Here is a 22,107-nt window from a genome sequence, read left to right as displayed (position 1 = left end):
TTCCTTTCAGGTGGAGGGAGGGTTTCTTGATTGCAACGGGACACAGGAAGGAGCTTCTGGAGTGGGGAGCAGGTTTTATTTCTTGACCTGAATAGTAGTTACAAGGGCATTTACCTTATAATAACTCATTAAGCTCTACATGTGTCTTGTATAGTTTTCTGGAGCTGTTTTGTTATATAATAAAACGGTTTTAAAAAATAGAGGAAACCAAGTATACATAACACCCTGTGCCAGACATACTCTAAGGTGGCCCCCAGGAACCCCATGTGCTGGCGCTCATGCCCTTGTGTAATCCCCTCCCCTTGAGTGTGGGTGGAACCCATGACTTGCTTCTAACCAACAGAAGGAGGCAAAGGCAATGGGATGTAAGCAATTCCATGTTTATGTGATTATGTTATATAAGATTTTGTGTCCATCGTGCTAGAAGATGCCCTCTCCCTTGTTGGTTTTGGAGAAGCACACCGCTGTGTTGCAAGGGCCCATGGGGCAAGGAACTGAGGGTGGTCTTCAGCTGACAGCCAGCAAGATACTGAGGCCCTCATTCCAACAACCCGCAAAGAGCTGAATGCTGCCAACAACTACGTGAGTTTGGAAGTGGATCCTTCCCCAGTTGAGCCTCCAATGACACTGAGGGCCCCAGCTGAAATGTTGGTTATAGCTTGTGAAACTCTAAAGCAGAAGCCTTAGCTAAGCTGTGCCCTGATGTCTGACCCAAAGAAACTGTGAGATAATAAATGGTTTTTTGTTTTTTTTTTTTTGAAGATAGAATCTCACTCTGTCGCCAGGGCTAGAGGGCAGTAGCGTCATCACAGCTGATTGCAACCTGGGCTCAAGCGATCCTCCTGCCCCAGCCTCCCGAGTAGCTGGGACTACAGGTGCACACCACCACCCCTGGCTAATTTTTCTAGTTTTTATAAATATGGGGTCTTATTCTTGCTCAGGCTGGTCTCAAATTCCTGACCTCAAGCAATCCTCCCGCCTTGGCCTCCCAGAGTGCTAGGATTACAGGGGTGAGCCACTGCACCTAGACATAAATGTGTAGTTTTTCAAACCACTACATTTGTGGTAATATTATTACACAGCAATTGATAAGTAACACATGATCCTTATGTTTGGGGGTCCCTAAGACCACCCTCAGGTTCAGTGACTCGCTAGAAGGACTCAGAGAACTCGGCAAAACTGTTATACTCACAGTTATAATTTATTATAGTAAAAAGCTACAGATTAAAATCAGCAATGGAAAAAGGCACACAGGGCAGGGTCTAGGAGAAATTCCAATTATCCTCTCCCATTGCAGTCATGAGGATGATGCTTAATTCTCCCAGCAATGACATGTGGCAATATGCATGGACTATCACCAACCAGGAAAGCTCACCCAGGCCTTGATGTCCACGGCTTTTATTGGGGTCAGTCATGTAGGCACACCTCACTGCTCACATGGCTGGCTTAGTCTCCACCCCCTGCTGAGGACAAGCTAATACTGCATGGCCCAAGGACCCTAGGTAAACAAGGACACTCTAATCAGCCAGAATATTCCAAGTGCTTAAAGATTATCTCCCAGGAGCCAGTCCTTTCTTTGGAATGTGCAGGGTTCAAACACCCAGTGTAACTGCTGAGTTAATCCTGTACTGTACAAAAGAATTAACTTTTTTTTTTTTTGAGACAGGGTCTTGCTTTGTTGCCCAGGCTGAAGTATAGTGGCATGATCACAGCTCACTGCAGCCTCAAACTCTCGGCCTCAAGTGATCCTCCTGTCTCAGTCTCCCCAATAGCTAGGACTACAGGCACACGACACCACACTGTGCTGATTTTTTAAAATTTTTTGTAGAGATAGCATCTCACTATGTTGCCCATGCTGTTCTCAAACTCCTGGCCTCAAGCAATCCTCCTGCTTTGGCCTCCGAAAGTACTGGGATTACCTGAGCCACTGTGCCTGGCCAAGAGGATTAACTTCAGAAGTGGTTTTCTTAAGCCAAGTTACCACTCTGCTTGAAGGCAAGGAAAGAGACCAGGAAGTCACTGTGCTTTAACCCCTGAGGAACCCTTACACCCTTACTTGCTTTAGGATCAGGGAATTTCCAGGATGTAAGCCATACAGCCAGAAGGCAGGGTGCAGAGGAGCGGAGGCAGAGACCGGGCACTCATATAGAAGTTTCTCCTGATTGGCTACTGAATAGAAAGCAAGCTTCCCCTCCTCAAGGTCCAGCCAGATGCCCACCACCCCAGGTCTGTCTGAGCCAAGGACAGTTTCCTTGACCATGTGCCAGGCAGAGAGCTGGTTAGTCCCCTTCCATTCTACACAGCAAGAGTCTATGGTCCTTCCCAGGATCCCGTCACGGCTCATCCCCCAGGAAGCCACTCCAACTGCCCAGTGGCTGCAATGCCTGGTGTCCACTTCCCAGTACTGCTGCCCAGAAGAGAAGGCCTGGGAACATAAGACCTGGCTGGTTGAAAACCTTTTACAGCTCCGGGGATAGGATTGTGGGTGGTGAGACACAGTCACTATCTGGCAATTCTTGGACACCTCCAGGGTACAGGAGAGGGTCTGCAGGTCAAAGGTTGGATTGATGGCCCCTGGGTGGGGGGGAAACAAGAACATAGCCCGTCAGCTTTTGATTGTCCATGCTAAGAGGTCCTCAAATAGCACAATGCACCTTTGCTTTTGGTGTGATAATGTTTTACTCATATTGGCATTAAATCAATACACCAACTTGCAATTTTCTATATGTATCCCTGAGGTTGTTATATCAACAAAATCCCTTTCCCACCTTAATTTTTACCTACCCATTAGCCATCTTTCAGGAAGCCCCCTCTAAATCTCACCGAGGAAAAGTCATCTCTTGCTTTTCTCAATTCTAGGGCTTTATATGTTCTCTCAAGATACTTACCATCTTCTACCTATTGCATGGTGATTTATGACCATTTATCTCTCCAGTTAAATTGAAGCTTCCTGATAAAGAACCATATCTTTTTCTTTTTATATATTTCATACTGTTTCCTATAGAGTGAATAAATAATTGCTAACACTTATACAGCATAACTATGCCAGGTGCTTTATACACATTCACTCATTTAACCCTCATGGCAATCCCACAAAAAAAGTACTATTATCTCCATTTTACTGATGAGGGAACCAAGGCTTTAGGGGGTTAAGTGGCTTATCCAAGATCCCACACCCAGTGAGCAGAGCTGTTGGAAGTCAAACCCAAGCAGTCTAGCTCCAAGATCCATGCTCTTAAGGACTGCCCCAGACTGGGAACAGGCAGTTGGGGAACAGGCAATTGGCTGTAATTAATTGGTGGCCCCAGCACAGACGCCCAAAGGTTGCCTGGGCTCTGAGTGCTCATGGATCTGGTGAGCCTGGAATTTGGGAGTCTCAGCCTGTTTTGCCTTTGTAATCAGCTCCCCCCTGTGGAGGAACCTGGTCTGGGGAAGAAATTCAGGGACAGTAAGGCAAGGAGAGGCCCTAGCAGCAGGAGGATGGACACAGCCTGTTCTCACAGCTCCTCTCTGCACCAAGCCAAACCCAAGTCGTAAGTGGATCACATATTATTACTTACATGGAGCAAATCGAGAGGCTCTCTTGGGTGCAGGGAGGCTCTGGTTAGGCAGTGGGCATGAGGAGGAAGATGGAGCTTCTGGGAGTTCCACTAAGGAATCAGAGAAATTGGAAGGAGAAAGTCCCATCAGAAAAAGGCAAACTGAAGGTATCCAAACGTCATGCCCAAGGCACATGGCTTGTCTTCCTCATTACTGGCACATTTTTGAGCATCAGGCCTTGATCGGGCAATACATGCAGCCCAGGAACATCCAGCCCCATGTTCTCACTGTGGACTTTTTTAGGCTGGGCGCAGTGGCTCATGCCTGTAATCCTAGCACTCTGGGAGACCAAGGCGGGTGGATCGTTTGAGCTCAGGAGTTCAAGACCAGCCTGAGCAAGAGCAAGATCCCGTCTCTACTAAAAATAGAAAGAAATTATATGTACAGCTAAAAATATATGTAGAAAAAATTAGCCGGGCATGGTGGTGCATGCCTGTAGTCCCAGCTACTCGGGAGGCTGAGGCAGGAGGATCGCTTGAGCCCAGGAGTTTGAGGTTGCTGTGAGCTAGGCTGACGCCACGGCACTCTAGCCCGGACAACAGAGTGAGACTCTGTCTCAAAAAAAAAAGACATTTGCTAGTTAAAAATGAAAAAGCAGCCTCCAGGAAGATAACACAGATGATCTGTAAGGTTCTAGGTTTATGAGTCTTAGAAAATGAGTTTCCATTTATTAAGGGCCTGTGATACATCACACCTCCAGTCATTTCCAAAAACGTATCCAGCCACAAAAACACCTTAGCCCACTCCTACTTGGTTTACAAACACCACAATGATAATGCAACTAAGCTCTGGGATCCTGTCCCTAAAGAACAAAACCATGGAGCACTTTACCATTTCCCCCCAACTTCTCTATTTAATCCTCCTCCATTAAATAAAATCAACTCACTCTGTATTTGTTCTTCAGAAGCCTCTTTCCACGTGAGGTTTTCTCGTAATTTTTCCTGAATTTCTTCTAGATCATGGAGAACATCTTTCATTTTTCCCTCAGATGTGTTGGAAGTCACTAGCTTTGGAGAAGCCAAGGAAAGGTCCACCCCAGAAGAAAAAGTCTATTGAAAAATCATTAAAAATAAATAAATAAATGCAAGTTCCCTATGAAACCTTCATATAAATAGTATATTCAAGTCCTGTCATCCATCTTTAATTTTCCATTTAACTCCTAGCAAGTTTTAAAAACAAAATTAGGCCCTTAAAGTTGTGCCTTGGAAACAATCTGGAATAACACATGGTTCCACAAAAATATCAGAGTGGTTATTTCTGGGTGATGGGCTTATGGAGGATCTTAATTTGTTTTCTCTAAACTGCTATGTATTTTCTAATATTTTGTACAACAGACATGGATCTCTTAGGTAATACCAAAAACAGTTTAACATTTGTAGGCCCATCTTATAGGGGTTTACAAAATAAATAATACAGATGGTCACTGAGATAAGCCACAGAGGTGAGAATAATGTCACTTCTCAAGAGCCACCTCTCACGTTGCCTGCATCCAGCCCTGCTTTCTGGGGACTCCAACACATGCTCCCTGATTTTCTTTAGTCCCAGGTCCTGTTATTCCTCAATGCAGCCCTGCATGTGCTCCCCAATTTCAACCCTTGACTTTCCTTCCCAGGTTTACATGATCCATTCCCCATTCTTTTCACCAATCATAATACAGTAATAGGCGGCACTACACTTACTGAGTGTTTTCCACATGCTAGGTATCCCCCACCTAGCGATACCTATATGTAATTTGCACAATAGCCTCACAATGTAGGTTAAAAAACACCTGTTAAAAAATCCTCACATTACAGGCCAGGTGTGGTGGTGTGCACCTGTAGTTCCAGCTATTCAGGAGGCTGAGGCAGGAGAATCACTTGAGCCCAGGAGTTTGAGGTTACAGTGAGCTATGATGATGCCACTGCACTCTAGCTTGGGTGACAGAGTCTCTGTCTCAAAAAAAAAAAATCTCCTCACATTATAAAAGAAGTTGACTTGCATGGAGGTTAACTAGTAATTGCCATCATTAATTGTATCATTCTACATTTTCACCTTCCCCAAGCACTTTTTTATGCAAGACCTCCTTTAATCCTCACAACAAACCAATGACGTGGCTATAATGTCATTATTTCTATATTATAGATTGGAACCTGAGACTCAGAAAGATGAAATGACTTGCCCAAGGTCCTAATACAAATGAGTGGTGATGTCAGTTCTGAAAGTCAGTCTCCCACGCTTTCTAACCCAACATGTTGCATCCCTGAAGATGCATTTATCACTCATTCAGTGGGTATTTATTGAGCACTTACTGCATGTGCCAACTACTGTGCTAAGGCCTGGGGATGCAATGATGAACAAAAGAACAAAAGCATCAGAGTCCCTATCCTCATGAAGCTGAGTCCAGTGCGGGGGGGAAAGGAGGAGATAACCATTAATAAAGTATGGCACAAATCATTACAGAGTTGCAAATGTGATAACTACTACAATGGAAAGGTACACGGAATTCCAAGAACCTCTGATGGGGGGTTTGATTTGTTGAGGGAAATCAGTTGAGGATTCTCTTCAAGGAAGTGATGATCTGGCTAGGATCTGAAGGATCAGCAAGCACTACCTAGGTGATGGGTGAAGGAAGAGCATCCCATGAAGGGTGCCCTGCAGTGGGAAGAAGCAAGCCACACTGGAGGGACTGAGGTGGCTGGAGCTCACAGAGCCAGGAGGAGGAGGGATGAGATGCGATGAGAGAGGCAGAAAGGGATGGGATCCCACAGGGCCTGGTTGGTCCTGTGAGGATTTGGGTCTTAATCCTAAGCAAACTGACGTCACTGGAGTGTTTTAAGCAGATGAGTTCCATGATCAGATTTGTGTTGGAGAAGGTTGCTCTGATGACCATGGGGAGAACAGACTAGACGGGGTAGAGTGGAGCATTTAGAAGGCAATTATGGCAATGCAGACAAGAAATTATCAGAGGCTTGGATTAGAGAAATCTTAAGGGAGCTCAAGAGTAGTGCTGTCCAAAAGACCACCAGGATAGCCAACTGGTAGAAAGGAGAGTTTTATTAGTGGTATCATTTTGCAAACCAGGAAGAGACAGTCTCCAGCATGTATCAAAGGTGCTCTCTCTTCAAAGAAGGAAAGGGCGGTTGGTTTGTATGCCTCACAAGATTTATATTATACAATAGAGTTATAGATATGCAGCAGGTATGGGGGGAAAACTATACATATTTATGAGGGGAGTTGAGCACATGTGCAATGGGTAAACACACATGTAACATACATCCCATGTTCACTTTAGGACAGGATTTTACCATTAAAATGAGGTGGAATTTGGCTCTCTATGTCAAAAGGTGAACTATAGGACACAAAGACAGTTCATGCACAGTTACTTTTCCTTTTCCTTTTTTTTTTTTTTTTAAGAGAGAAAATCTCACTCTGTTGTCTGTTGCCTGGGCATGAGGGCAGTGGTGTGATCGTAGCTCACTGCAACCTCTAACTCCTGGGCTCAAGCGATCCTCCTGCCTCAGCCTCCAGAGTAGCTGGGACTACAGGAGCTGCACTGCCACGCCAGGCCTTGTGTGCGGTTCCTATAAGGTGACTGAAACTGGCCTGAGGTCTGCAGTTGCTTATCAGGAAAGAATGTTTGTAAGGCTGGTCCTCTGCCTAATCAGAGTTGTAGCGGTCCTGGTTGTCAATCTGCCTGATAGCGCCTATTGTTAGGGAGTTTAGCAAGCATGTTTTTCTTGTAGGAAGTTGCCACGCCAGCTAAGCCCTGAACTCCTGACTCCTAGGTAACATTTATTTCCTTAGCCTTAGGGTCCATCTTAGTTGATAAAGAGACATCTATTTTGGTCTCTCAGATCACATTAGTAAATAGATTTGAGAGATATTCAGGCAGGTCTTGGAACTACAATATGCTGCACATTAGGGTGAGGGAGAAGAAGGCGCCATCACTCCCAGGTCTCAGGCTAGTGTACTTGGAAGGGTAATGGGGCCACTATTGAGATGGAAAATCCCAGAGGAGGAGCAGTTTGGGACATGTTAAGTGTGATCTGCCTTCGAGACATCCAAGAGGAAAAGTTGAGAAGGAACATACCAGCTTAGTGCTCAGAGAAGGTTCCAGTCTGGAGCTGTATTTGTACCCAGAGGTGGTAATTAAAGGTACAGGTGTGAGGAAGACAACTCAGAGGGGAAGACGAAGGGATCTACAACTCAGCCTTGCGGATTCCGGCACTTAATTGCTGAGCAGAGGAGAGTGAGCTTGCAAACAGACTGAGAAGGATCAGTCAGGAAAACCAGAAGACTTGTGTCCCAAAAGCTAAGGCAAGAGGAAGGTTCAAGAATGAAGATGAGGTCAACTGTGTCATAGGGCTGCTGAGGAAAGGTCAGTGAAGAGAAGGTCTGAAATGTCTATAGGATTTACACAGAGGAGAGAGAGCTGGTTAGGCAGAGTGATCCTAGCTCACTTGAACCTTCCAGACCCTACCTCAAGCATTCCAAACTTTGAATCATCCATGTTTTATAGTAAAGAGAATGATAAAAGATTGTGACTTATTGCATCTTTCGACTTCAAACATATTCATGTTGCTCCACTTGAAAGCTGTCCCTAGCCCCATCCCCTCCCACATCCTTCCCTCTCCCAGCTGAGTTTACCGTGCCCAGGATGCCCAGTTCATTGTCTGGTCCAGATTCTGTGAGGCGTCTCTGATTCTGAAGGCTCCTAACAATGTCTACAAGCTGTTCCACCAGCTCTGTCAGCTTCTGACCAACTTCCGTGATGCTCTTCTGTACTGCCACCTTTAAAAGAGCAAAATTTGGTTCCTGGGGTCCATAAAACTGGACAGAGGGAGCCATAAACATGGTGGTACTGACATGAGGACAGACATATAGACTGACGGAACAGAATAGACAGCCCAGAAATAATCCCTCACCTTTATGTTCAAATGATTTTTGACAACGGTGCCAAAACCATTCAATGGAGAAAGGACATTCTTTTCAGCAAAAGGTACTAGGAAAACTGGATATCTACATGCAAAAGAATAAATTGAACCCTTAACTAAGACCATATACAAAAATTAACTCAAAATGGATTAAAGGGTGGGGCGCAGTGGCTCATGCCTATAATCCCAGCACTTTGGGCAGTCAAGGCAGGAGGATTCCTTGAGGCAGCCTGGAGTTCAAGACCAGCCTGGGCAACATAGTGAGACCCTGTCTTCTCCAGGTGTGGTGGTGGTGTGTGCCTGCAGCCCTAGCTACTTCGGAGGCTGAGGTGAGAAGATTGCTTGAGCCCAAGAGTTCAAGGTTATAGTGAGCTATGATTGAGCCATTGCACCCTGGGACACAGCAAGACCACCTTGTTCCTAAAAAAAAAAAAAAAAAAAACAAAGAATGGGAGAAAATATTTGCAAATCATACATCTGATAGGGGGTTAATATTAATATCCAAAGTATTATATAGAGAGAATTCCTAAAACTCAACAACAAACCACAAAAACAATTTAAAAATGGGCAAAGGAGGTTGGACACAGTGGCTCATGCCTGTAATCCTAGCACTTTGGGAGGTCAAGGCAGGAGGATGGCTTGAGGCCAGGAGTTCAAGACCAGCCTGAGCAAGAGCAAGACCCTATCTTTACAAAAAATACAAAAATTAACTAGGTGTGGTGGTGTGTGCCTGTAGTCCTAGGTACTTGGGAGGCTGAGGCAAGAGGTTTGCTTGAGTCCAGGAGTTTGAGGTTGCAGTGAGCTATGATGGTTCCACTGCACTCTAGCCTGGGTGACAGAGCAAGACCCTGTCTCAAAAAAAAACATGGGCAAAGGACTTGAACAGACATTTCTCCAAAGAAGACATACAAATAGCCATGAAAAGTACATGAAAAGATGGTCAAGATCACTAATCCCTAGGGAAATACAAATCAAAACTACAATGAGACACCACTTCACACCAATTAGGATGGTTACTATAAAAAAAAATAGAACATAACAAGTGTTGGTAAGGATGTGGGAAGACTGGAAACCTTGCACACTGTTGGTGGGGATGTTATACACTACGGCCACTGTGGAAAACAGAATGGTGTTGCTCAAAATATTAAAAATAGAATTACCATATGATCTAGCAATTCTACTTCTGGGTATATACACAAAAGGACTGAAAACAAGATCTCAAAAAGATATCTGTAAACTCATGTTCATAGCAACGTTATTTACGATAGCTAAAACCTGGAAACAACCAAAGTGTCCACACCCGGATGAATGGATAAGCAAATATGGCATATACACACAATGCAATATTATTCAGCCCTAAAAAGGAAGGAAATTCTGACATATGCTACAACATGTATAAACCTTGAAGACATTATGCCAAGTGAAATAAGACAGTCACAAAAAGACAAATACCGTATAATTCCACTTATATGAGGTATTTAGAGTAGCCAAAATCAGAGACAGAAAATACAATGGTGGTTGCCATTGTAGACCTAACAGACATACACAGAATATTCCACCTAACAACAGCAAAATACATATCCTTATCAACTATACATGGGCTGGTCCGAGTGCAGTGGTATTTACAACTAATTGATCACAAATAGTTACAGGTTCCTTTGTTCCTTCTCCACTCCCACTGCTTCACTTTACTAGTTTTAAAAAAATAAAAAATAAAAATTTAAAAAGAAAAAAAACCTATACATAGAACATTCTCCAGGATAGACCATCTGGCCACAAAATAAGCCTCAATAAATTTAAAAATCATAGAGTTATACAAAGTATCTTTTCCAATCATAATGGAATGAGGCTAGAAATCAGTAACAGAAAAAATAAAAACTTCAAACACATGTAGTTAGTAAACAACACACTGGTTTTTTTTTTTCCCTTAAAGAGATGGAGCCTCACTCTGTCACCCAGGTAGGAATGCAGTGCCATGATCACAGCTCGCTGCAGCCTCGAACTTCTGGCCTTAAGAGATCCTCAGCCTCTGGAGTAGCTGGGACCTCAGGTGCGCACCACCACACCTGACTTAATACATTTTCCAATAACAAGTGGATCAAAGATGAAATCATAAAAGAAGTTAGAAAATACTCAGAGATGAATGAAAATAAAAACAACATACCAAAACTTATGGGATGTAGTTAAGGCAGTCCTCAGAGGGAAATTAATAACTATCAAAGACTATATTACTTATTTTGAAGAAAAAAATCTCAAATTAATAACCTAAATTTATACCTTGAGAAACTAGAAAAAGAGCAAAACTAAACCCAAACTAGCAGAAAGAAGGAAATAATAAAGATTAGAACATTTTATTGCCCTTACTTTCTGTTTGATAGTTTATTTTCCTCTGTTAGATAGGTTATTAGTAAGGCCACCTTTCGTGGGTGCAGTGGCTCACACTTGTAATCTTAGCACTTTGGGGGGCTGAGCAGGAGGATTGCTTGGGGTGAGGAGTTCAAGACCAGCCAGAACAACATAGCTAGACCCTATCTCTACAAAATAAAATAGAAAAATTAGCTGGGTGTGGTGGCATGCACCTGTAGTCCCAGCTACTCAGAAGGCTGAGGATGAGGCAGAAGGATCTTTAAACTAAATTTATTGTAATACTGCCTTTTGACATAACAATTATAAATATTTATGTACCAAACCAGAGTCCTTAAATATATGAAGCCTCTGCATTCTAGCCTGGACAACAGATAAAGACTCTGTTTCAATAAAATAAAATAGAATAATAAAATAAAATAAAATACTATGCTTCTATTTAAAAAAAAAAAAAGACATCACAAGAAAACACAGACCAATATCCCTTATAAATAGTGATGCAAAAATCCTCAAGAACATATTAGCAAACCATATCCACCAGCATATTAACAGGATGATACACCATGACCAAGTGGGATTTATCCAGGAATGTAAAGGTGAGTCAACCTAAGAAAACCAATGTAATATATCACATTAACAGAATGAAGGAAAAAAAACACATGATCATCTTAAGTGATGCAGAAAAGGCATTTGACAAAATCCAACATCCTTTCAAGATAAAAAACAAACAAACAAACAAACCACTGGGAAAACTGGGAATAGAAGGGAGAAGGGTATTTCCTCAATGTGATAAAAGAAACTTATGAAAAACGCACAGCTGATATCATACTTAATGGTGAAAGACTGAAAGCTTTCCCCCTAAGATTGAAAACAAGACAAAGTTGCCTGCATTTGCCACTATTATGCAATATTGCACTAGAAATTTTAGTCAGAGCAATTAGACAAGAAAAAGAAATAAAGGCATCCAAATTAGAAAGGAAGAAGTAAAATTATCTCTATTTGGCATGTGACAAACTCATAAGGAGAAAATCCCAAAGAATCCACAAGAAAGCTAATAGAACTAATAAATGAATTGGGCATAGTTGCAGGGCACAAGATAAATACACAAAAGTGGTTGTGTTTTTATACACCTGCAGTGAATAATCTGAGAAGGAAATTAAGAAAGCAATTCCATTTATAATAGCATCTAAAAGAATGAAAGACCTAGGGATAAATTTAACCAAAGAGGTTAAAGACTTTATACCTTGAAAATTACAAAACATCACCAAAAGAAATTAAAGATCCAAATAAATGGAAAGACATTCTGTGTTTTAGGGAAAGACAACTTAATATTGTCAAGACATCAATACCACCCAAAGTGATCTACGGATTCAACACAATCCTTATCAAAATTCCAATAGCCTTTTTTGTAGAAATGGAAAAGCCAATTCTCAAATTCGTGTGGAATTGTAAGGGACCTTGAATAGCCAAAACAATCTTGAAAAAGAACAAGTCAAAGGACTCATAGTTCCCAATTTTAAAATTTACTACAAAGCAATAGTAATCAAAATAGTGAAATATTGGCATACGGACAGACAGATAAACCAATGGAATACAATTGAGAGTCCAGAAATAAACCCATACATCTATGGCCAGTTGATTTTTGACAAGGCAATGGAGAAGAACAGCTTCTTTATCAAATGGTGCTGGGACAGCCAGATTTTCACATACAAAAGAATGAAGTTGGACCCCTACCTTACACCACATACAAAAAATTAACTCAAAATGGACCAATGACCTGAATATGAGTTAAAAACCATAAAACTCTTAGGAGAAAACATAGGGGTCAATTTTCATGAACCAGGATTTGACCATGGATTTGTAAATATGACAGCAGAAGCACAAGCAACAAAAGAAAGAATTGGACATCATGAAAAATTGATTTAAAACTTTTATACATCAAAGGACACTACCAAGAAAGTGACAAAGCGACAAGACAACTTCTAGAATGGGAGAATATAAGTAAGTCATATATTTGATAGTATACCTGTAAGTCTGATTTAATATCCAAAATATATAAAGAATCCCTAAAACTCAACAACAAAAAGACAACCCAATTTTAAAAATGGTCAATAGACATTTTTCCAGTGAAGATATACAAATGACCAATAAGTACATGAAAACATCATTAGTCTTTAGTCACTAGGGAAATGCAAATCAAACCACAATGAGATACCACTTCACACCTATACTAAGGTATGAAGGCTGTACTAAACAAACAAAAACAAAAACACCCAGAAAATAACAAGTGCTCACAGAATGTGGAAAAACTGGAACCCTCGTACACCGCTGGTGGGAATATAAAAAGGTGCAGCCATTGTGGAAAATAGTTGGGCCATTCTTCAGTAAGTTAAACATAAAATTACCATACAGTGTAGCAATTCTACTCCTACATACATACCAAAAGGATTGAAATATGGACTCAGATACTTGCACAATTTCCCCTGCAGCATTATTCACAATAACCAAAAGGTGGAAACAATCCAAATGTCCATGATAGATGAATGGATTTTTTTAATGTGGTATATCCATATAATGGAATATAATTCAACCATAAAAAGCAATAAAGTTCTGATACATGCTACAACTTGAATGAACCTTGAAAACATCATGCTAAGTGAAAGAAGCTAGACACAAAGGGACAAACATTGAATGATTCCACTTACATGAAATTTCTAGAATAGAAAAATTCAGATACAGAAAGTAGATCAGATGTTACCAGGGCTTGGAGGGAGGGGCAATGAGGAGTTTCTGTTTGTGTTGATGAAAAGGTTTTGGAAACAAATAGTGGTGATAGTTGCATGGCATTGGAAATGTAACCAATGTCACTGAATTGTACACTGAAAAATGGTTAAAATGGCAAACTTTATGTTATATATATTTTATACCAATAAAAAACTTTTCAAAATAGAGAGACCGCAGAAAGAGTGGGAAGAAGTGGAAATATGCCAAGGTGTGTAGCAGCTAGGCTTTCCGGAGATTTGGAATTTTATTTTTTCTGTTTCTTCATACTTTTCTGAACTTGATTCTCCCAAGAGCAGGAGTCGACTTTTGGACTGAGAAGTGTAATGTAAAAGTAGAACGGATGGGAAAGCCGGGACGGGAGCCTCCCTACCTGCTGCCGTGCTGGGTGGTGTGGGGGCCCGGGGGCCGCGGCCGGGGCGGGGGCCCGGGAGGAGGCCGGGGCGGGGTCCTCCCCCAGCTCGCGCACCGCCCGGCTGTACTTGTCCGCCAGCTCCTGCAGCAGCGTGTTTTTCCGCAGCTGCGGCTGCTGCCCCGCGCCCTCGCGGCAGGTGGGGCAGGCCCAGGGGCGCCTGGCGCCCCGCGCGCCCCACAGGTCCTTCAGGCAGTCGCGGCAGAAGGTGTGGCCGCAGGGCAGCGTGGCGGGCCAGTTCAGCAGCCCTTGGCAGATGATGCAGCCCAGGTCATCCTCGGCCAGCCACACGGGGACCCCCAGGCCCGCCATGGTGAGCAGGCCTCCGGGGATCCGGGGCGCGGAAGTCGGGGCAGAGGCTGGGCCCGCCCTCGGCCAAGTCTCCTCCCTCGCTCTTCCTCTCCCCTCCTCTTCCTCCTCGCTTCGGTTCACCCTTTTTTGTCTTCTCCGGTCCTTCTGGAAGCTGACTCACAGCCCACAGCGCTCTGGGCAGAGCTGACCTTCAGTAACGGCCTCTTGCCCTGGGAAATTGGCTCGTCCCACGCCACTAGGAACCCGCTGATGTCCCCAAGATTCCCTTTGACTTGATGTCACCCCATTACGATGCAACCCGGAAAACTCCTGGGAAGAGAAAGAGAATTCGATTCAGGCACTCACGTATGAGAATGTGCCCACTAGGTGTCATCCACTCCTCTAACAAGCAGTGAGGGACTGAAGAGCGCCTGGCGCGCATCACCTGGAGCGCTCTTTTAAAATGCTGATATTCGGGCCCCACTCCCCGAGAGTCTGATTTTATCGTCTGGGGTTCAGCCCCGGCACGAGTATTTTATAAAACTTCCCCACCCCCCCCCCGAAGTGATTCTAAAGGGCAGTCAAGTGAATTAACTGACTCCTCGTCGTTTAAAATCGGTATTATAATGCAGAATCGTGCCGCGCTCTCCTTACTGCCCTCTGCGGGCTGAAAGCACGTTCCCCAGCGGGCACCCGGACAAAAATACGGGAAAGTGTTTTCCTGAGATGGCACGCCTGGCGCTCGCTGGGCTTGCCTTCTCCCCACTCGCCTCCTATTCCAGTCCTCAGCGCACTACAGCAGAAAACGTTAGAGCTGGAAGAGCACCGAGTCCTCCCCAAAGAGGTAAAGGAACTTCCAGGCTCGCATAGCAATAGCGAACCACAATTCTCTAATCTGTTGAAATGAGCTGACAATGGCTTATGCTTTACTTTACCCCATCTTGCCTGGGCTCAAAGTAGGTACTAGATAATACAAGTCTGTGGCTATTTCCCATACGGGAAATGACATGGAGTAGTCATTATCGCTGCTCAGCAAAGTTTCCAGAAGTTTCCTTTTCAAGGCACTTGGTACGATTGGCGCTCCTCTGACCCACTTAAAATAACAGAGGTAATACATGTCACTTCCCCATCTACTTTAAAAGCTAGTAGACGAGTCGTTGTATCCCTTTCTGCCAACTGCCCCAGCTATGGGCATGAAACCATCTTCTGGTGATCTGGGTCATTGAGTGACCAAGATGAGCAGACTCCCTGCCAACCCACCCTAGGACATGTAAGGGAGAGAAATAAACTTGTGATGTGTTAAGCTTAGCGAGATATAGTGAGTGCTTGTTACTACAGCATAACCTAGCCTATCCTGACTGATACAATTACCTGAATCTTGTTCCAGGGTGTCCACATTGTAGTAAACTCATAGCCTTTCTGTGCCTCTTTTCTTTTCTGTAAAATAGGCATGATATTAAACATTTAAACATGTTCAAGTCTTCCATCTTTATTTTTTTAAGACAGGGTCTCGCTCGCTCTGCCACCGGGGCTAGAGTGCAGTGGTGTCATCATAGCTCACTGCAACCTCAAATCCTAGGCTCAAGCGATCCTCCTGCCTCAGCCTCCTGAGCAGCTGGGGCACCCACCACCGCACCCAGATAATTTTTCTATTTTTTCTAGAGACAGGTTCTCACTCTTGTTCAGACTGGTCTCAAACTCCTGACCTCAAGCTCTCTTTTGCCTCGGCCTCCCAAAGTGCTAGGATTACAGGTGTGAGCCACCGCACCCGGCCCTCAAATCTTCCATCTTAAAAAATAAAATCACGTTTGACCTAAGCCTCCCTCCAGCCAGCTCTCCTTCTCTTCTCCAGTTCACAACCAAGTTTCCAGAAAGAGTGGTCTTCACACTTTTTTTTCCTGGACACCCTCTTTAAGTTTTATGCAAAATCATGCGGTGGTTACAAGAAGGGAGGAGGGATGGGAATGGTCACTCCTAGCGTAAAAATACATTAAGAAATTTTTCATTTCCATCATAATTTTATCATTCTTTTATGTTCTTGAACTTGTATTTCCATTCCATTTTCTCCACAAAACTATACTCCAAGGTAATATATTTTATGCATGAAAATATTTTATTTATCACTTTGTAATACTTCTTTGCAACAAAAATTATGTATACGTATTGAAATTTTCATTTTTTACTTCTTATGACAAAAAGACTCTTATTAAATTTTTTTCTTGATTGAATTATAATTATTAGCAGTCAATCAAGACAAAAGTATATTATAAATTTATATAAATAACTTTTAAACAAAAACTATTTTATTGGAACCACAGCTATTAATAAGATGGTTGGGCTGGTTTCTTTAAAAATGCATTTATCTGCGAATAAATATTACTAATGCTTGAATCAGACAAAGTTCAGCAATAAATTATGTTTTCCTTTTTTTGTTTTTTATAAATGTTAGTGCTGAGAAGCCTTGTTCACATATATAAATAGATGACAACAATGTCACACATTTTGTTGAACACTTTCTGAGTTCTATGCAAAAACTGGGAGGTATGCCAAAGAGACTTTGCCAAAGTTTATCAAATGACTATCAATTATAAACAGTTACACTTTTACTTAGAGACACCTTGTTTATTGGCATACTCAGAAAGGGGTAGGAAAATTAGAATATTGTTCATTTCAATACACTTTTGATTAGCCTAGCTCACAGCAACCTCAAACTCCTGGGCTTAAGCGATCCTTCTGCCTCAGCCTCCCGAGTAGCTGGGACTACAGGCATGTGCCACCATGCCCGGCTAATTTTTTTTCTATATATATTTTAGTTGGCCAGATAATTTATTTCTATTTTTAGTAGAGATGGGGTCTCACTTTTGCTCAGGCTGGTCTCGAACTCCTCACCTCGAGTGATCCACCCGCCTCGGCCTCCCAGAGTGCTAGGATTACAGGCGTGAACCACCGCGCCTGGCCCTTTCTTACATTCTTGAAATATATTTTCTTCAAAGGGTTGGGGCTATCAATTGAGCTCTTTCAATTTATGTAAAATATTTGCTTTATAACCAACCTAATTGGCAAAGCCAGTTCTCATTGTAAAACCAGTCAAATCATACACATTTTCTATCAGAGAGTCTGACATTTTTCAGTTCTAACAAATGTGTTAATACACATCCCTGTGACACTGGGTTCTAATACTGGCTTAGATAAGAGATGGCAAGTTGTTGAGCATGTGTGCCCAGTGAAATAAGGCACAACTGCCATTAACATATTCTATCAGTGCTCTCTGTGCTCTGCTCCTACTAGATTCCTGCAGGGACAAAGCTTTTGTTTTTGTCATGGAAAGAAAGAGGTCATTAAACTTACATCGCCCTTACTTCCACTTCACTTTGTAATAGGTGAATTTAAACATCCAAACATAAGCCAAAACACTCTATTTCTAATGCCAAACTTTGTCAGCAACAAAACCTGCATAAAACAAAGCCATGAACCCTGACCTCTATGCCTTGATTAAAGAAGGTTTTGCTGACACTGTTAGAAAATGAAAAACTATGACTTGGGGGACTATATCTTCAAATCCCTTGTCTGTCAAAGAGCTAGTATCAAGAATATATAAAGAACTCTGAGGATTCAATGATAAGAAAATAAACCACCCAATTAAAAAAAAAAAGGCAATGGGGCAAGGCATGGTGGCACATGCCTGTAATCCCAGTGCTTCATCATCAGCCACTAGAGAAATGCAAATTAAAACCATGACATGATATCACTACATACCTATTAGAACAGTTAAAATTTAAAATATTGACAATACTAAGTGTTGACAATGATGCAGAGTAACTGGAACTCTCATATATTGCCAGTGGAAAGGTAAACCAGTACAGCCATTTTGATAGTTTGTTATTAAATTAAGCATACACTTACCATAAGATGCAGCAATCTGATTCCTGGATATTGTTGCATGTATGAATAACTTTTTCCTTTTTGTTGCTAAATACCATTGCATCAAATAAACAAACTGTGGAACATCTGTATGATGGAATACTACTCAGCAATAAAAAGGAAAGGAATACTGATACATGCAATGACTTGGATGAATGTCAAAGGCAGGATGCCCTGTGGAAGAAACCAGTCTCAGAAGATTATATATTGAATGACTCCCTTTACATGGCATTCTTGAAATACAAATCCATAGTGATCAAAAACATATCAGTGGTTGCCAGAGGACAGAGGAAGGGTGTGTCTATAAAGAAATAGCACAAGGGAGTTTTTTGGGGTGATGTAACTATTCTTTATTCTGATTGTGGTGGTGGTGACATGAATCTATATATGTATTAAAATTCATAGAATAGTACAAAAAATAAAAATTAAATTTTAGTATATGATAATTCAAAAATAAAATTTAGAAAAGAAGGCTTGTCATTAGTGTTTTTTAAAATTTTTTATTTTTAATTATCATGGATACATAAGAGTTGTACATCTTTATAGGGTACATGTGATGTTTTGGTACAGGCATACAAAGTAAATTAATCCAATCAGGGTAATTGGGGTATCCATCGCCTGAGGCATTTAACATTTCTTTGTGTTAGGAACATTCCAATTCCACTCTTTTAGTTATTTTAAAGTCTACCCTAACTTAGTATATTATTGATTACAGTCACTTTGTTGTACTACCAAATATTGTCCATTTTATCTATCTATCTACATTTTTGTACCCATTAACCATCGCCACTTTATGCCCCCTTCACTGACACCCTTTCCAGCCTCTGGTAACTGTCATACTACTCTCTGTCTCCTGGAGATCAATTGTTTTTAATATTTAGCTCCCACATATGAGTGAGAACATGTGAGATTTGTCTTTCTGTGCTTGGCTTATTTCACTTAACATAATGGTCTCCAGTTCCATCCATGCTGTTGCAAATAGCAGGATTTAATTCTTTTTGTGGTGATATAATATTCCATAGTGTATATGTACCACAGTTTCTTTATCCATTTATCTGTTGATGGGCACTTAGGTTGATTCCATATCTTGGCTATTGTGACTAGTGCTTTGATAAACATGGGAGTGCAGATATCTTTTCAATATACTGAATTCCCATCCTTTGGATATATACCCAGCAGTGGGATTGCTGGATCATATGGTAGTTCTGTTTTTAGTTTTTTGAGGAACCTCCATACTGTTTTCCATAGTGGTTGCACTAATTTACATTCCTACCAACAGTGTACGAGGATTCCCCTTTCTCCACATCCTCGACAGCATTCGTATTGCCTGTCTTTTTGATAAAAGCCATTTTAACTGGGGTGAGATGATATCTCACTGTAGTTTTGATTCGCATTTCTCTGATGACTAATGATCTTGAGCATTATTTCATATACCTGTTGGCCATTTGTATGTCTTCTTCTTTTTTCCTTTTTTCTTTTTCTTTCTTTCTTTTTTTTTTTTTTGAGACAGAGTCGTGCTCTGTTGCCTAGGCTAGAGTGCCGTGGCATCAGCCTAGCTCACAGCAGCTGCAAACTCCTGGGCTCAAGTGATCCTCCTGCCTCAGCCTCCCAAGTAGCTGGGACTACAGGCATGCGCCACCATGCCCGGCTAATATTTTTTCTATATATTTTTAGGTGTCCAGCTAATTTCTTTCTATTTCTTTTAGTAGAGATGGGGTCTCACTCTTGCTCAGGCTGGTCTTGAACTCCTGAGCTCAAACGATCCTCCTGCCTCGGCCTCCCAGAGTGTTAGGATTACAGGCGTGAGCCACCACGCCCGGAGAGCTTTTCCTTTCTTTGGAGCTTCATAATTAGCTCATTTATAAATGGTGTGGTCTCAGTGAGAAAATATTATCTCATTGCCTATTAATATCTTTGCGTTTTGGTAAGCATCCCTTTGGTTTCAAGAAAATCTTGAATTGGAATTAATGGTACATTAAATCATTATACAACTTATCCAAAACTCAACCAAAAGCATTGCCAAATAAGATCGCTAAATTATCTTCCATTTCTTTCAACAGTTTCATAGCATTTGCATGAATACACTGAATAACAACTGTATCCATGACAATTTATTTCATAGAATCTGCTTCAGAAAACTGAGCACAAATATTTTCACTATGTATCATACAATAGCACAACCCCATAAGGGAATCTTTAGTCTCTTGTTTTAAAATTTCAACATATTTGATTTTCTTAACCTAACATAGCTTAAAGAACCATCTTTCACAATAGAAATTAAGTTTTCTATATCTACCTGAAATTCTTCCTTCCGTCTCTACCAAAAAGAAAAAAAAAAAAAAAAGAAGTAGAGTTTCTGTCTGGTTTCATTTCCCTTCATACCAAAGAACTTCCTTTATCATGTCTTATATTTCAGGTCTCCTGAAAACAAGTTATTATTTTTGTCTGGAAATATTTATTTTGTCTTTTAAAAACAATCTCTACTTTTTTTTTTTTTTTTTTTGAGACAGAGTCTCGCTCTGTTGCCTGGGCTAGAGTGCCGTGGCATCAGCCTAGCTCACAGCAACCTCAAACTCCTGGGCCCAAGTGATCCTCCTGCCTCAGCCTCCTGAGTAGCTAGGACTACAGGCACAGGTCACCATGCCTGGCTAATTTTTTTTTTCTATTTTTAGTTGTTTGGCTAATTTCTTTCTATTTTTGGTAGAGACAGGCTCTCGCTCTTGCTCAGGCTGGTCTTGAACTCCTGAGCTCAAGCAATCCTCCCACCAGAGCCTCCCAGAGTGCTGGGATTTCAGGCCTGAGTCACCACACCCAGTCTACTTTTTTTTTTTTTTTTGAGACAGAGTCTCATTACTCTATCACCCTAGGTAGAGTGCAGTGGTGTCATCAAAGCTCACTGGACCCTCACACTCCTGGGCTCAAACAATCCTCCTGCCTCAGCCTCCCGAGTAGCTGGGACTATAGGCATGCACCACCAAGCCCGGCTAACTTTTCCATTTTTATTAGAGATGGGGTCTTATTCTTGCTCAGGCTGGTCTTGAACTCCTGAGCTCCAGGTATCCTCTTGCCTTGGCCTCCCAGAGTGCTAGGATTATAGGCGTGAGCCACCTCACTTTCCCTAGATTGGTAAATTTTCATTGATCTATCTTCAAATTCACAGACTCTTCTGTCATCTCCAATTTACTGTTAAGCTGAATGATTTCTTCACATTGTTATTTTTCAGTTTTAGAATTCCCATTTGGTTCCTTTTTAGAGTTTTGATTTCTCTGCTGAAGTTTCATATCTGTTCATTCAAAGGGAGCATATTTTCCTTTACATAGTGAGCATAGTTATAATAGCTGCTTTAAAATTCTTGCCTGCTATTTCTAACATCTGAGACATCTTGGACATCAGTCTCCATCGATTAACTTTTCTCTTGAGTATTGTGATGGTCAATTTTTGTGTGAACTTGACTGGGCTGAGATGCCCATGTAGCTGCCAAAACATTGTTTCTGGGTGTGTCTGAGAGGTGTTTCTGGAAGACATTAGCATTTGCATTGGTAGAGTGAGTAAAGATTGCCTTCATCAGTGTGGGTGGGCATCATCCACTCCACTGAAGGCCTGAATAAATAATACAGGGAAGGGCAGCGCCAATCCACTCTCTCTGCTTGGGCTATGACATCCATCTAGCCTTTAGACATGGGCACTCCTGGTTCAGGCTTGAACTGGAATAACACCACTGGATTTCTTGGGCCTTCAGCTTGTAAATAGCAGATTGAGGGACTTCTCAGCTCCATAATCACCTGGGCCAATCCCTCATAATAAATTTCTTTGTGTATATCTATA

The 22,107-nt window shown here is 41.8% G+C and overlaps 1 protein-coding gene across 2 annotated transcripts; it reads right to left on the bottom strand.

Moving 5' to 3' along the window:
- Positions 1-1,195: 1,195 nt before the first annotated feature.
- Positions 1,196-14,382, bottom strand: RNF135 (ring finger protein 135). Of its 2 annotated transcripts, XM_069481003.1 has the most exons (5): positions 14,032-14,382; positions 8,227-8,370; positions 4,487-4,649; positions 3,561-3,650; positions 1,196-2,574 (listed from the first exon to the last, which is right to left on the bottom strand). In XM_069481003.1, the coding sequence occupies exons 1-5, from the start codon at positions 14,380-14,382 to the stop codon at positions 2,045-2,047; spliced, it is 1,278 nt and encodes a 425-aa protein (XP_069337104.1). In that variant the 3' UTR covers positions 1,196-2,044. The 2 variants fall into 2 exon arrangements, with proteins under 2 accessions (XP_069337104.1, XP_069337105.1); XM_069481004.1 differs by lacking the exon at positions 4,487-4,649 and having other exon boundaries at positions 2,439-2,574.
- Positions 14,383-22,107: the final 7,725 nt, after the last annotated feature.

The sequence above is a fragment of the Eulemur rufifrons genome, chromosome 9, assembly GCF_041146395.1.
Source record: "Eulemur rufifrons isolate Redbay chromosome 9, OSU_ERuf_1, whole genome shotgun sequence".
NCBI classification, from domain to species: domain Eukaryota; kingdom Metazoa; phylum Chordata; class Mammalia; order Primates; family Lemuridae; genus Eulemur; species Eulemur rufifrons.
Note: the sequence above shows the minus strand (reverse complement) of the source record. Positions and strands in the feature narration are given on the sequence as shown.